At 32.6% G+C, this 16,546-nt stretch overlaps 1 protein-coding gene across 2 annotated transcripts in view; it reads left to right on the top strand.

The window, feature by feature from the left end:
* LOC134681046 (spermidine synthase-like) overlaps positions 1-16,546 on the top strand; it is a 55,650-nt gene that overhangs the window by 12,208 nt on the left and 26,896 nt on the right. For both annotated transcript variants that reach the window (XM_063540436.1, XM_063540435.1), the window contains exon 4: positions 4,145-4,298. In XM_063540436.1, coding sequence (XP_063396506.1) covers positions 4,145-4,298 — 154 coding nt within the window. The remainder of the gene's footprint in view (positions 1-4,144; positions 4,299-16,546) is intronic.

The following is a 16,546-nucleotide window of genomic DNA, read 5'->3' as shown; positions in this document are numbered from 1 at the left end:
TCCTCACAGTGCTGACATTTTTTAAACCTTAGTAGGCCTCAGAACACAATTATTCTCCCCCTTGGCTACAATGCATTTTTTTTTATTAAAGTCAAAGTGAATTAAAAAATTTGCACTGCCACAAACATGAAATAAATTTAACTGCTCATAGACCATTATTATTCAAATAAAATATGCTTGTCCAAGGGGACAATCCATCAGTGCTTTTTCTTTTGAGAGCTGTATTGACATGCCAATGGTAGGATTTGAATCTTGAATAAATGACGAAGGCTAATTTCTACCCTACTTTCATTTTGGCCAAATCACTACTTTCACTTTCAACAATAATTGTTTTCCACATATTTTACTTATTTCAATATATATGCAACTGTGAGGACCACTTAAATAGTAAACATTTCAAAGATAACAGTAGACATATTACCTAGGAAGAAATACCCCATATAATAATTAGGAACTATATTCCTAGACCACGAAAAAAGGGAATTAATTGTGATCTTAGGCCTCCTAGGCCTCAGAACACAATTATTATCCCCCTTGGCTACAATGCATTTTTTTTATTAAAGTCGAAGTGAATTAAAAAATTTGCACCGCCACAAACATGAAATAAATTTAACTGCTTATAGACCATTATTATTCCAATAAAATATGCTTGTCCCAGGACAATCCATCAGTGCTTTTTCTTTTGAGAGCCGTATTGACATGCCAATGGTAGGATTTGAATCTTGAATAAATGACGAAGGCTAATTTCTACCCTACTTTCATTTTGGCCAAATCACTACTTTCACTTTCAAAAATAATTTTTTTCCACATGTTTTACTTATTTCAATATCTATGCAACTGTGAGGACCACTTAAATAGTAAACATTTCAAAGATAACAGTAGACATATTACCTAGGAAGAAATACCCCATATAATAATAAGAAACTATATTCCTAGACCACGAACAAAGGGAATTAATTGTGATCTTAGGCCAGTAGTAGCACATTTGTGCTGGGATCAGCCATTTTGATTGTTTGGGCATAGTAAAATACGGATCTTTTCCGGACCGGAAACAATTTTTTCCCGGAATTGAATAAAAAGATCTACATGATCTAGGGACGGGGGGTTTGACTCAGGGTCGGTCGGGAAAAAGGATACAGACCTATATTTTTTTTTGGCCTATCCTTTCATTAACTTGTCCATTTGGGCAAAATGCAGGAAAATGAGCTTGTCCAACTTCTAAACTCACTTGCTCGAATCAAAAGATAAAAGCATTAAATAATACTTTTGAGTGTCTACTAACTTACTTAGTTTAAACATATTTATTGATAGTGGATTGGGAAACAAGTTTTGCAACTTATATTAATCCCTTTCCACTTTGCGGGTGCAAGTGCTGCCTTGTAGCAACATTAGCCGACTCTTTTTGCGAAAGGGTGTCTTTAAAGTGCAAGAGATATGGCTCTCGCTTAACAGGGGTATGCCATTTACTGACATACTTATTAGATATGTATAAACTTTAGGCTTCTCAAGAGCTTCTTATGAATATTTATCAAGGCAATTGCTTTATACACAATTAATGTTATGTCTTTGACATATCTTTAGGCTCAAACATGAGTCCTGGACCTGATTTTTAGCTTCCCTGGCCTAAAAGGCCAAGTGAGCTTTTCTCATCACTTGGCGTCCGTCGTCCGTCGTCTGTCGTCGTCCGTCGTCTGTCGTCATCCGTCGTCTGTCGTCATTAACTTTTACAAAAATCTTCTCCTCTGAAACTACTGGGCCAAATTGAATCAAACTTGGCCACAATCATCATTAATGTATCTAGTTTAAAGTTTGTGTTTTTTTACCCGGCCAACCAACCAAGATGGCTGCCATGGCTAAAAATAGAACATAGGGGTAAAATGCAGTTTTTGGCTTATAACTCAAAAACCAAAGCATCTAGAGCAAATCTGACAGGGGTTAAATTATTTATCAGGTCAAGATCTATCTGTCCTGAAATTTTCCGATGAATCAGACAACCCATTGTTGGGTTGCTGCCTGTAAATTGGTAATTTTAAGGAAATTTTACTGTTTTTGTTAATTATCTTGAATATTATTATAGATGGAGATAAACTGTAAACAGCAATAATGTTCAGCAAAGTAAGATTTACAAATAAGTCAACATGACCAAAATGGTCAGTTGACCCCTTTAGGAGTTATTGCCCTTTATAGTCAATTTTTAACCATTTAGTAAATCTCCATGATCTTTTACAAAAATCTTCTTCTCTGAAACTACTGGGCCAAATTAAATCAAACTTGGCCACAATCATCATTGATGTATCTAGTTTAAAGTTTGTGTTTTTTTACCCGGCCAACCAACCAAGATGGCCACCATGGCTAAAAATAGAACATAGGGGTAAAATGCAGTTTTTGGCTTATAACTCAAAAACCAAAGCATTTAGAGCAAATCTGACTGAGTTAAATTGTTTATCTATCAGGTCAAGATCTATCTGCCCTGAAATTTTAAGATGAATGGGACAACCCGTTGTTGGGTTGCTGCCCCTGACTTGGTAATTTTAAGGAAATTTTGCTGTTTTCGGATATTATCTTGAATATTTTTATGGATAGAGATAAACTGTAAACAGCAATAATGAACAACAATTTAAGACTCAAAAATAAGTCAAAATGACCAAAATGGTCAATTGACCCCCTAAGAAGTTATTGTCCTTTATAATCAATTTTTAACAATTTTCATAAAATTTTTATTAACATTTTCCACTGAAACAACACGAACAAGTTCATTATAGAAAGAGATAATTGCAAGCAGCAAGAATGTTCAGTAAAGTAAGATGTACAAACACATCACAATCACCTAAACACAATTTTGTCATGAACTGTCTGCTTCCTTAGTTTAATTCACATAATTACCAAGGTGAGCGACACAGGCTCTTTAGAGCCTCTAGTTTGGTCTAGTTATACCATATCATTAGTCTGTGCATCCATGAGATGTGTCCTGGTTACACTAGCTGAGTTTATTATCAAGATTATCATTTATTAAATAGTATCCAAAAATATGCTCATTGATTTTTTTTTTACCAGAAATTGACCAGTTATCATGCATGTTTGCAATTAGAATAGAAAAAAGTGATGGTGTGATTGGTCAGATGAAAAACACACACTCAGGTTATCAAACCAGAAAAAATCAAAATGTGCTTAACAATCTTAACATTTATATGTAATTATTTGAATAGTTTTTTCTCCCCAAAAAAATCTTGAAAAGTTGGATAGATGCAAAAGTTTAATCAATTTCCATATGCCTTCAATCCCCAAATAGAACTTGTAGTTTCAAAGGGGTTAAATATTGTAATCAGAAGAAAACAGAAAAATGTGGATATTGACAAAAAATTGTGATCCAAATTTTTCTAGGAGTTTGAACTTAGATGTTTGCCTACATATTCCACTGCAACAGTTTGTATTTGCAACTCCTCTGAAACCACATGGAAAGGATACCATGGTTAATTTTTTTTAGGAGTTGAGCCACTTTGAACTTTTAATTTTGGTCTATATATATTCTACTGCAACAGCTGCATCACCTCTGAAATTAAAGAACAGAATTTATGAAACTTTGTAGATAAAAGGGAAATAGTATGTAATTCTGTCTATCTACGAGAAATTTCATCAATTGACTTTACTAAAAATTTTAAGTCTTATTAACTTGGGAATCTAGTGAAATTTTGTTTGACTAGTGACAAAGTGGGGATGTGGGGTATTTAAGCCTGCTCACAAAGATTCTTGAATTTATTATTAACTTTTAAAGCCAGGATTGAATTTGGTGGATTTTTTGTTTGTTTCACATGTGGTTCTTATTGCTTGTAACATAATAAAGCTCCCTGAGATCACAGAAAATAATCCAACCTAAATACTATTTGAAACAATAATTTTAAAAGTATTGCATGGAAATACATAGTCCCCTTCAGATTAAAATGCATTATACCAGAACAAAAAAAGGGGTAACTCACAATAAACTTTCTTTGCTCCCCAAAGTTGCTTTTCAGGTTTTCCTGTCTTTATGATCGGTCTTAATGTTTCTGTTATATCAATCACTTCTCCTTTGACATCAATGACATTATTTATTATAATATGGTATTTTTAACCAAGGTTTTTTCATTAACATTTTTCTTTCTTTCAGAAAGTAGTAGAGGTTAGTAAGAAATATTTACCACATATAGCACAAAGTTTTGATAACCCCAGAATGGAATTATTTATTGGAGATGGGATACAGTACATGAAAGATCACAAAAATGAGTTTGATGTCATAATAACAGATGCACCTGACCCAATAGGTATTCCTTTGAATAAGATATTAACATTCACAAACATTATTTTTGATGCCCAACCTTAAATTAAAGAGGAGTATTATGTTTTCTACTGAGTACTATTTTTGGCCATCTGTCTGAAACACAGTGTTTAATGGCTATCTGACAGAATGATTGCATACTTAAAAGAATTATTTTTTTTGCACATTCTCTTTTTGTTTGGTAGGATTGCGGCAACTACAGCCATAATGTTTCAACCACTTTAATGGACAGATGGGACTTAGACAATGTTTTCAACTGTTGCACGACATTGTCACCATGTTATGCCTTTTGAATAACTGGACAGGTTCAAATACAAAAACTGGAAATACTTTTTATACGACCGCAAAATTTGAAAAAAATTTCGTCGTATATTGCTGTCACTTTGGCGTCGTCGTCGTCGTCCGAATACTTTTAGTTTTTCGCACTCTAACTTGAGTAAAAGTGAATAGAAATCTATGATATTTTAACACAAGGTTTATGACCTCGAAAGGAATGTTGGGATTGAATTTGAGAGTTTTGATCTCAACATTTTAGGAATTAGGGGCCAAAAAGTGCCCAAATAAGCATTTTCTTGTTTTTCGCACAGTAACTTTAGTTTAAGTAAATAGAAATCTATTAAATTTTGACACAAGGTTTATGACCACAAAAATAAGGTTGGGATTGATTTTGGGAGTTTTGGTTGTAACAGTGAGGAAATTAGGGGCCAAAAAGGGGTCCAAATAAGCATTTTTCTTGGTTTTTACACTATAACTTTAGTAAATAGAAATCTATGAAATTTAAGCACAAGGTTTATGACCACAAAAGATAGGTTGGAATTGATTTTGGGAGTTTTGGTCCTAACAATTTAGGAATTAGGGGCCAAAAAGGGGTCCAAATAAGCATTTTTCTTGTTTTAGCACCCTAACTTTAGTATAAGTAAATAGAAATCTATGAAATTTAAACACAAGGTTTATGACCATAAAAGGAAGGTTGGTATTGATTTTGGGAGTTTTGGTCCTAACAGTTTAGGAATAAGGGACCCAAAGGGTCCAAAATTCAACTTTTTTTGTTTGATTTCATAAAAAAATGAATAATTGGGGTTCTTTGATATGCCGATTCTGTGTATGTAGATTCTTATTTTTTGGTCCCGTTTTCAAATAGATTGGTCTACATTAAGGTCCAAAGGGGCCAAAATTAAACTTAGTTTGATTTTTGACAAAAATTGAATCCTTGGGGTTCTTTAAATTTGATATGCTGAATCTAAAAATGTACTTAGATTTTTGATTATAGGCCCAGTTTTCAAGTTGGTCCAAATTTGGGTCCAAAATCAACCTTTTGTTTGATTTCATCAAAAATTTAATAATAGGGGTTCTTTGATATATCCCAAATCTAACTGTGTATGTAGATTCTTAATTTTTGGTCCTGTTTTCAAATTGGTCTACATTAAAGTCCATAGGGTCCAAAATTAAACTTAGTTTGATTTTAACAAAAATTGAATTCTTGGGGTTCTTTGATAAGCTGAAACCCAACATGTACTTAGATTTTTGATTATGGGCCCAGTCTCAAGTTGGTCCAAATCAGGATCTAAAATTATTATATTAAGTAATGTGCAATAGCAAGAAATTTTCAATTGCACAGTACTCAGCAATAACAAGAAATTTTCAATTGCACAGTATTGTGCAATAGCAAGAAATCTTCAATTGCACAGTATTGTGCATTAGCAAGTATTTTCAGTTGCACAGTATTGCGCAATAGCAAGAAATATCTAATTGCAAAATATTGTGCAATAGCAAGAATTTCAATTGGAGTTATCTTTCTTTGTCCAGAATAGATACATGTAGTTGAATCAACTTAAATCATTGTTTTATACAATATACAATGTATATTCACTTTTACTACCAACTGATAAATTAAAACAATCTTTACCATTCAGTGATAACAAGCACTTTTTTACATTTTAATATTTTATGATGTATTTAAATGAGTAATTATTGTTGCAAACTCCATCAGAAATTTGAATTGAGATCAGTTTTGGAATAAAGGATAGGGGGATGTGAAAAAAAAAATTGGGGGGGGGGAGCAATTTTTCTCATTTGAAATTTCATAAATAAAAAGAAAATTTCTTCAAACATTTTTTTCAGAGGATTAATATTCAACAGCATAGTGAATTGCTCAAAGGCAAAACAAAAATTTTAAGTTCATTAGACCACATTCATTCTGTGTCAGAAACCTGTACTGTGTCAACTATTTAATCACAATCCACATTTAGAGCTGAATCCAGCTTGAATGTTGTGTCCATACTTGCCCCAACCGTTCAGGGTTCAACCTCTGCGGTCGTATATAGCTGCGCCCTGCAGAGCATCTGGTTAATACTGTAGTACATGTATAATCTATGATCCTGTTGTGCAACTCTATACTGTACACACAACTTTATTCAATACTTACACAGGCAATGGACATTGGCTACTTTGTGGCAATCTTGTTGGATTATAATCTTACAAACAAAAATATAAATATGCAAAAATGTAAACAATAAACACAAAAAAACTTGGTCTTTATGTTCCCAAGGGTCCCAGGTTAGCAATACCTGCTGCTTTCCTATTCTAGTTGTGTTTTGCAAAGTTTACCCTGTCTTTTTATGAGATTTTATTTATTGCAATCTCTGAAGGAACTCATTATATAGTTGCTGTCATCATGTTACCTCATCTGGTTCATTATAATCAAATTTTAATTATTCTGAGTGTAGCCATTATAAAGTTTTGGTTTGTTTCTTTCATAAGATTTGAATAAACTGCTGTGGAAAACCCCTGTCAAGTCTAGAAGATGGAGTTTATTTTGGTTTTATAAACAAATTACAAACTGGTCAAAATTTTGACTTAGATGCAATGGGTCAAGTCAAGTTCCAGTAAGTCAAACATATACAAACATGTCCCCACACATTTTTCATTCCACATTAAATTTACAAGGGACCCTCTCACTGAGACTCCTATAAGTATTGAAACATTGAATTATCAACATCAAAATACATGCAATTAAATTGGAAGTATTTGTTCCCAAGTTATGTACATTGGGCTGTTTATCACTTGTTGTAATATATAAGGGTCTGGATGGGCTTTATAGAATAAAGAAAAATGTACAAAATTTGCAGAATAAAGGGCTTAAAATCTAGAGAATAGAGAAAAAAGTAGGACAAAAAATACTTAAAGAACAATGGGGTTCTAAAATATACTAATATGGAGAAGAATGAGCAAAATTTATAAAGAATAGAGAAAAGTTGCTAAAAAAATCATTATAATGTTGAATAAAGCAGTTACCATTATTACAAAAAATCAGTTAAATTACAATGTGTTTGTTGTCCCTCGTGTAACACATTGCAATGGAAATGGAAATGTTGTGCATTCATCTGTCTGTCAGTCTGATCAGTCTACCTTTCTAGATTTTTATAACATTTATACTATAGTTTTATATCAGCAATATCTCAAACAAGTTCTATAAAGGTGGCTGATCAACTTTTTCAAAAGAGTTATGCCCCCCTGAAATATTAAATTTATGGAAAATGGCCTAGTTAGTGCTAGCTACATAAGTACAATTTTTGTCAGATTTTTATAATGTTAATACATTTGTAACAGCAATATATCAGACAAGTTCTATCAGGTTCAATGGCTATGTCCCTTGGAAACTATTTTATTTATTGAAAATGGCATCCTTAGCTCTCTCACAGGTACAAGTCTTGCCAGATTTTTATATAACAATATACAATAAGTTAATATCAGCCATATCTCTGACAAGTTCTGGACAATCAACTTTTTGTACAACCACAAAAGTCGTATATTGGTATCATGTCATCATTGTCAGCATTGTCCATAGACCTATGGTTTCCGGAAAATAACTTTAGAATAAGTAAATAGAAATCTATGAAATTTAAACACAAGGTTTATAACCACAAAAGTAGGGATGGGATTGATTTTTGGGGTTAAGAATAAGTTCAAAAAAAGTATTTTTCTAGTTTCCAGACAATAACTTGTGGAACGGTGTATAGATCTCACTGAAATTATACTACAAGTTTCTATACCCCAAAAGGATGGTTAAGATTGGCTTTAGGGGTTATGGGTCTAACTGTTTAGGCAAAAAAGGGAGAAAACAAAGGTTTCCTGGTAAATTATTTCAGACAGTTTAAAAGCAGTGTAAGGTAATCCAAACACAAAATTATCATATTATGTTTAGATAACCTCCCTTACACTGCTTTAAAATTATGTACAAATGTATAAAGAAATGTTGTATTGTCTTGAGATGATTAGCTGTTAACATGGTCAATTTATCTTTAGAAGTTACTATTAAATGCTGGTTAAGGAAAATTAATTTTAAGCATGATTATGTATGTCATTTTTTTTAAACAGCAAAAATTTTTGCGATAGTATACTGTGGATTCATTTATTTTTGTGGGTTTCAATTTTCGTGGATTGATGAAAACTTGCATTTTCTTTGATATTTGATTTCCTGGTTTTGTGATAGTCTGCATACAACCCTCTACAAAATTTGTAGTTCGTTGGACATTTGAATTCGTGGTTCACCAGTACCCACGAAATCCACGAAAATTGGTATCCAACGAATAATAATGAATCCACAGTATTGGTATCACGTCAAGCGTCGGCGTGAGTGTCGTCCAGAGACGGATGGTGTCTGGATAATAACTTTATCTAGTATTAGAAAATAGAAATCAATAAAATTTTAACACAATGTTTATAACGACAAAAGGAAGTTTGGGATTGGTTTTGGGGGTTATGGTCCCTAAGGTTAAGGAATTTGGGCATAAAGGGGCCCAAAACAAGCATTTATCTATTGTCAGTACAAAAAGTTGTGTATAAGAATATCAATTGTTCGGAAATTGTAAAGCAATGTTTAATACCAGAAGTAGAAGGTTGGGATATATTTTGTGGATAATGGGGCAAACAATCTAGGAATAAGGGACCAAAAACAAGCATGTTTGTAGTTTCAAGACAATAAATTGGAGTTATCTTTCTTTGTCCAGAATATTAGTTGAATCAGCTTAAATCAATGCTATATACAATATACATGCAATGCAATATTCACTTTACTACCAACTGATAAATTAAAGCAGTCTTTACCATTCAGTGATTACAAGCACTTTGATTACCATTCTAGGGTTATGCCCCTTTACAAATGGAAAAATTGAAGAATTTTTTAGTTTATGTTCTCTTAACTTAAGTTTGTCTCAACTAAATTAAATGAAATGTGTATATAATGCTTATTACCTCTAAACTCAGTTTAAGTTCAATTTTTGGCAGCTTCAGGTTTACAGTTCTTGACTTATGTCCCTTTATAGCATTATATGGGGGCATCATCTTTGTCCCTTTGGACACATTCCCAATTTATTTTTTATAAGTTAATTGATATTAATTTTTACCATGACTGTATGACATTTAATATTTTTATATTTTATGATGTATTTAAATGAGTAGTTATTGTTGCATTGTCCATTATAAATTTGAATTGAGATCATTTTTGGATTAATGGAAAAAGGGGGGGGGAATTAAATTGGGGTGTGTGGTCAATTTTTCTAATGTTAGATTTCAGAAATTAAAAAGTAAATTTCTTCAAATATTTTTTTTGAGAGGATATATATTCAACAGCATAGTGAATTGCTCAAAAGCAAAAAAAAAATTTAAGTTCATTAGACCATATTCATTCTGTGTCAGAAACCTATGCTATGTCAACTATTTAATCACAATCTAAATCTAAATTCAGAGCTGTATCCAGGTTGAAAGTTGTGTCCATACTAGCCCCAACCGTTCAGGGTTTGACCTCTGCAGTTGTATAAAGCTGCACCCTGCAGAGCATCTGGTTTATTTTAAGACTTTGATGATGTATTTTTATGGGAAATTATGGTTGCAATCTCCATGTTGGAAATTTGAATTGATATTTTTACCATATCTTGATGGAAAAAAAAAAAAAAATTTAAAAGGGAGGAGGGTTAATTTTTTTCTCATTTGAGATTTCAGAAATTTGCCCAAAAAATGGAGTAGGGAGAGTGAGGTCAGTATGCAACAGCAAAGTGTATTGCACAAAAGAAAGAAAAAATATAGATTATTAAAATTATTTAACCAATTCTAACATCTTTGACTACAGTTATTACATGTTAGAAACCGAGCATTATGTTTGTGTCAAATATTAAATTACAATCTAAATTCAGACCTTTATCAAGCATGAATATTTTGTTAATTTTTGCCCCAACTGTTCAGGGTAAGACCTCTGTGCTTGGCAAAGCAATTTATTTAAAATACTTATGCCCCTTGGAAATATAAACTAAATGTGCAATGTGGGGGAAATTGGAAATCAGTTCATTTATTTTTTATGTAATAGTTTCGAAAGAAAAAAACTAATCAAAATCTGGTAGCTTTATAATAATTGCACACATTAAATATTCAATAAAGCTTTAAAAGTGTATGAAATTGCTAGTCTGTGAATGAACTTGTGGCTTATCTATACTATTAAACGAGAAGACCTCATTTTGGGTGTCACTTCTCTTCTTTCCACAATAAATTAATCATCATGTCTCTGTGTCCTATGGTTACAGTGCATAATCGCATTTGTCATCCATTTATATGATTATTCAGATTGAGTTATTTTGGGTGAAAAACAAGAAAAAAGTCGTCCGGATATGTTTCCGTCATTGGGCGAAATTTTAAGCCAGATTAGACTTCTGGTTTGCGTTTTTCTGTATACTTTGAACATACATTAATACTACAAATACAGTGTATTTTCTGTCTTATATTCGTCATTGGACGAAATTTAAGTCAGATTAGACCTCCGGTTTGCGTTTTTCTTTTTACTTTGAAACAAATACATATACTACGAATAAAGTGTATTTTCTTTCTGATATCATTTTCAAGTTTACTATCCACGGCAGTCTCAGGGTTTATTTAATAGAGAGGGTCTGAATAATATATCAATGACCGCTGTGGATCAATTATTAAACTGAGAATTGACTGTAAAACGAAAATACACTTTCGGGACGTCTTATAGAGAGGGTCTGAATAATATATCAATGACTGCTGTGGATCAATTATTAAACTGAGAATTGACTGTAAAAAGAACGGGTGTTTTTAAGATCGAAATTGCAGGTTTGATCATTTCGGGATCCGGGATAATTTTGTTCGAATTTGGGATGGCGAGATATTTAATTTGTATAATAAATTCAGAACCTCCGGATTTCATGTTTTTAAGCCCGGGATATTGGGATCAAGGCCCCTCCGCAGTGGCGGATCCAGAAATTTTCATACGCAGGGGCCCGTTGACTGCAAAAGAGGAGCCCGATCCGGTCATTGCTTCAGTGATTCCCTAAATCCGGTTGGCCTAAATCCGCCTCTCTTTAATGAATGTTCATAATATACAGATAAGCGCTAAAATTATTCATGTAGAACAAACAAACAAAAAAAGGATTTTTTTGTGGAAAAAGGAGGAGCCGGGCTAGAAAAACAATTATCCTGTCTCAAATTACCTATGACTTTTGATACCTTTTCTGATATTCTCAAGTCACTAAATGTTTTACAAAAAAAGAAGATGTGGTATGAATGCCAATGAGACAGCTCTCCACAAGAGACCAAAATGACACCGAAATTATCATTTAAAGGTCACCTTACGGCCTTCAACAATAAGCAAAAGCCGATACTGCATAGTCTGATATAAAAGGCTCCGAAATGACAATGTAAAACAATTCAAATGAGAAAATTAACAGCCTTATTTATGTACAAAAAATGCACGAAAAACAAATATCACTGAACCACTGAATTACAGGCTCCTGACTGGAATGTTCATAATACATGTACACTAAATGTATGTTCATATTGAAATTAATATAAAACATTTTGAAATAAAGGAGGAGGTTTAAAATAAACATTTTCCTGTCCCCAAGTTCCTATGACTTTTGATACTTTTCCTGAAATTCTCAAGTCATTAAATCTTTTATAAAATTCTTCCTACAACACTTTACATCCTTTCAAATACGCTCTGAATGCCTGCGATTTCGCGGGTGTGTTCTTGTAAAAGTAAACTTAAAAAAATTTGCGCCTGTCCCAAGTCAGGAGCCTCTGGCTTTTGTTAGTCTTGTATTATTTTTATATTAGTTTCTTGTGTACAATTTGGAAATTAGTATGGCGTTCATTATCACTGAACTAGTATATATTTGTTTAGGGGCCAGCTGAAGGACGCCTCTGGATGCGGGAATTTCTCGCTACATTGAAGACCTGTTGGTGACCTTCTGCTGTTGTTTTTTATTTGGTCGGGTTGTTGTCTCTTTGACACATTCCCCATTTCCATTCTCAATTTTATTAGAACACACAACTTCGAAAGATTTTTACAGAGAGTACAAAACAATTTTAACAGTTTAGGAACAAGGGAACGAAGAGGGGTCCAAATAAGTATTATGATAAATGTAATACATAGCTTCATTTCGTGTGTATTTTAGTTTAGACACTATCTAATTAACTATTGAGTTGACCTCTAAAGTCATCCGATGACCATATAAGAAATGTAAACATAAATGTAAATAGATTAAGCACAAACTAAGGCTGTTGGATTTTTCTATGTCTATTTAATTTCATATTATATACTGTGAAAGTACTTTAATTCGTGGGTATCAATTTTCGTGGTTTGAGCAATATTTAGATGTTCGTGGGTTTTTAAATTCGTGGATTTTAGTTTTCCAAAATTAATTAAATTGAAAAGCCTTTAGAAACGAATGTTACCAATAGTCTGGATTGTACCTATATGTTTTAACACATTTGGTAAATAAAGAATTGAATTGGATTGAAGGAAATTGCAAAGTAAACACTGACCGTGTAAATTGTAAATCGTAGTAACACTAATTAACCCATGCTAAAGTGATCAACAGATTAACCACCATCAGAGGTGTTAATTAGGTAAACGGACAGAAAGTCACAGGACAAAAAGTCACAGGACATAAAGTCACAAATTTGATAGGACAAAAAGTTACAGGACAAAAAGTCACAAATAATTTTTTGACAATTGTTTGAATATATAAGAGATATATCTTGAAATATTTACTTTTTGTTACATATATTTATATTAAAGTTAAGGAAATTTGTCATTGTACTTAAAAAATTAAGATTTATTAAATTTTAAGCACGCAAAGGGTATATTTCTTGGCACCATGAAGCCATTCAAGTGCCAAGCCACTTTGACATTTTGTTTTCTTAACAATTATTTGATCATCTTTGATATCTTTTTTTTTATTAATTTTGTCTACAAAGTTGGTTTATTTACAATAGTGAGAATAATACAAAAACATTTTTTTTTTAAATAAGCAATTTTTATTCAAAGAAAAAATCGGAAAAAAATAGTTGTGACTTTTTGTCCAGTGACTTTTTGTTCGTGACTTTTTGTCCTGTGACTTTCTGTCCTACATTCGTTAATTAGGCCATAAATATGTCACCTAAAGAAAACAGTAACATAAACAAATGCTATAAAAGAGGGACGAAATAAATCTAAAACAAACTGACAACGCCATAACGTATCTTGAATTGTCAAATAATTCTTATCAAAATCAAGCCCAGCATTAAATTATTATTTCCCATATGTACGAAATCTATGAGGATATAAAATGAACACTTTATCATACTACTAAGCATATCAATACCGTAAATCTGACTTTCATTGATCAAAAATATTTTTATGAGAATTAAAAGATCAAAAGTTGTACGTTTTATGTTATTAAAGATTAAGTGGGTATAATCCTGCATGCAGATGTAGTTCTGTGACTGCCATTAAAGTGTTTCAGATTTGACTTTATTCAATATATTCTCTAGATAATATCAGTAGTCAAACCTACCGAAGAAGATTTTTCCATGTCTTGATTTGGACAATGGTTGTTTTATTTCGTTGGACACTTAAATTCGTGGATAAAGTCATCCACGAATACCACGAAAATTGGTACCCCACGAATAAAAGTACTTTCACAGTATGAGAAATAAAATTGAGAATGGAAATGGGGAATGTGTCAAAGAGACAACAACCGGACCAAATAAAAAACAACAGCAGAAGGTCACCAACAGGTCTTCAATGTAGCGAGAAATTCCCGCACCCAGAGGCGTCCTTCAGCTGGCCCCTAAACAAATATATACTAGTTCAGTGATAATGGACGCCATACTTATTTCCAAATTGTACACAAGAAACTAGAATTAAAATAATACAAGACTAACAAAGGCCAGAGGCTCCTGACTTGGGACAGGCGCAAAAAATAAATGTTTATCATCTTTATTACCTGTATAAGAATGATTTTTTGTGGATCGAAACCAGTCAATCAAATGATTTACCTTTGTTTTTACTTTCAATGTTGACATTATTTTCCTTTAAATAACTTTACACATACAATTCAAGTGTTATTCATCTCAAGCTAAGGGATTAAATTACATGCACATGGATTCAATGAGGTGGAATTATTCACTTGCAAGTGAATTCATGTAGTTGATCACCCTTCCACAAAATTTTAAAATATTTTCTAGCATCATCATGAACTTTAATTGAAAATATGCATCACACAAATCAATGGAAGTATAAAATTCACCTTAATAAAGTCTGCATAGAACTGTTTGAAAACATTCTTGTTTAAAAAGAAAATATTTCACATTATGGTTAAGTCTTTTACCAAGTTGAAGCCAGGTCTAAATTTACCATTTTTCTTTTTAACAAGAAACAAATCTGAAATGCACTCATTTTCCTCATGAAGAGATTCAGTAAAAACCCCTTTAACCAATAACTTTTAAGTTCATACATATTAATGCCCTTTGAATACCCTGAAATAAAATGTCTTGTGACTTGACATTTCTATTTAGGAAAGACTGTATTTCTGTATTCACCCTAGGAGTTGCAATTGTACTACAATTAGCGGTTACTTTGTTTTTCTTTACTATCTCAGTTATATTGGCCCTCTTTTTGGCAGCTGCACATACCAATTTGGCAACATTATGGGCAGTATTTTCTTCAAATTTGTCATCTTAGTCAAATATTTTTGGTAACTCAAAGGCAAACTCCTCTGAGATACAGTTGTTCTCTTCATTGTGCTCATTGTCACAGTTTGCAAATCAAAACAATTATGGTCATCATTGACTTCCTGGTCATCATGCGGTGCACTATATTGTTTGGGACTCATATGATCGTATATTTACATTGTCTGAATTTGCCCTATTGTCTAAGAAATCTTCCAGAAGATTATATGAATTCATAAACTCTGTCTGCCTTACGTCGGTGGAACAGTTTTTTATACGACCGCAAATTTTGAAAAAATTTTCGTCGTATATTGCTATCACGTTGGCGTCGTCGTCTGCGTCGTCGTTGTCGTCGTCGTCCGAATACTTTTAGTTTTCGCACTCTAACTTTAGTAAAAGTGAATATAAATCTATAAAATTTTATCACAAGGTTTATGACCACAAAAGGAAGGTTGGTATTGATTTTGGGAGTTTTGGTCCCAACATTTTAGGAATTAGGGGCCAAAAAGGGCCCAAATAAGCATTTTCTTGGTTTTCGCACTATAACTTTAGCTTAAGTTAATAGAAAGTTATGAAATTTTGACACAAGGTTTATGACCACAAAAGAAAGGTTGGGATTGATTTTGGGAGTTTTAGTTTCAATAGTGTAGGAATTGGGGGCCAAAAAAGGGCCCAAATAAGCATTATTCTTGGTTTTCGCACAATAACTTTAGTTTAAGTAAATAGAAAATTATGAAATTTAAGCACAAGGTTTATGACCACAAAAGGAAGGTTGGTATTGATTTTGGGAGTTTAGGTCCCAACAGTTTAGGAATTAGGGGCCAAAAAGGGACCCAAATAAGCATTTTTCTTGGTTTTCGCACCATAACTTTAGTATAAGTAAATAGAAATCTATGAAATTTAAACACAAGGTTTATGACCATAAAAGGAAGGTTGGTAATGATTTTGGGAGTTTTGGTCCCAACAGTTTAGGAATAAGGGGCCCAAAGTGTCCAAAATTAAACTTTGTTTGATTTCATCAAAATTGAATAATTGGGGTTCTTTGATATGCCGAATCTAACTGTGTATGTAGATTTTTAACTTTTGGTCCCGTTTTCAAATTGGTCTACATTAAGGTCCAAAGGGTCCAAAATTAAACTTCGTTTGATTTTGACAAAAAATTAATCGGTTGGGTTCTTTGATATGCTGAATCTAAAAATGTACTTAGATTCTTGATTATCGGCCCAGTTT

Source organism: Mytilus trossulus, chromosome 8 (assembly GCF_036588685.1).
Source record: "Mytilus trossulus isolate FHL-02 chromosome 8, PNRI_Mtr1.1.1.hap1, whole genome shotgun sequence".
Taxonomy (NCBI): Eukaryota; Metazoa; Mollusca; class Bivalvia; order Mytilida; family Mytilidae; genus Mytilus; species Mytilus trossulus.
This window is presented reverse-complemented; position numbering and strand designations above follow the sequence as displayed.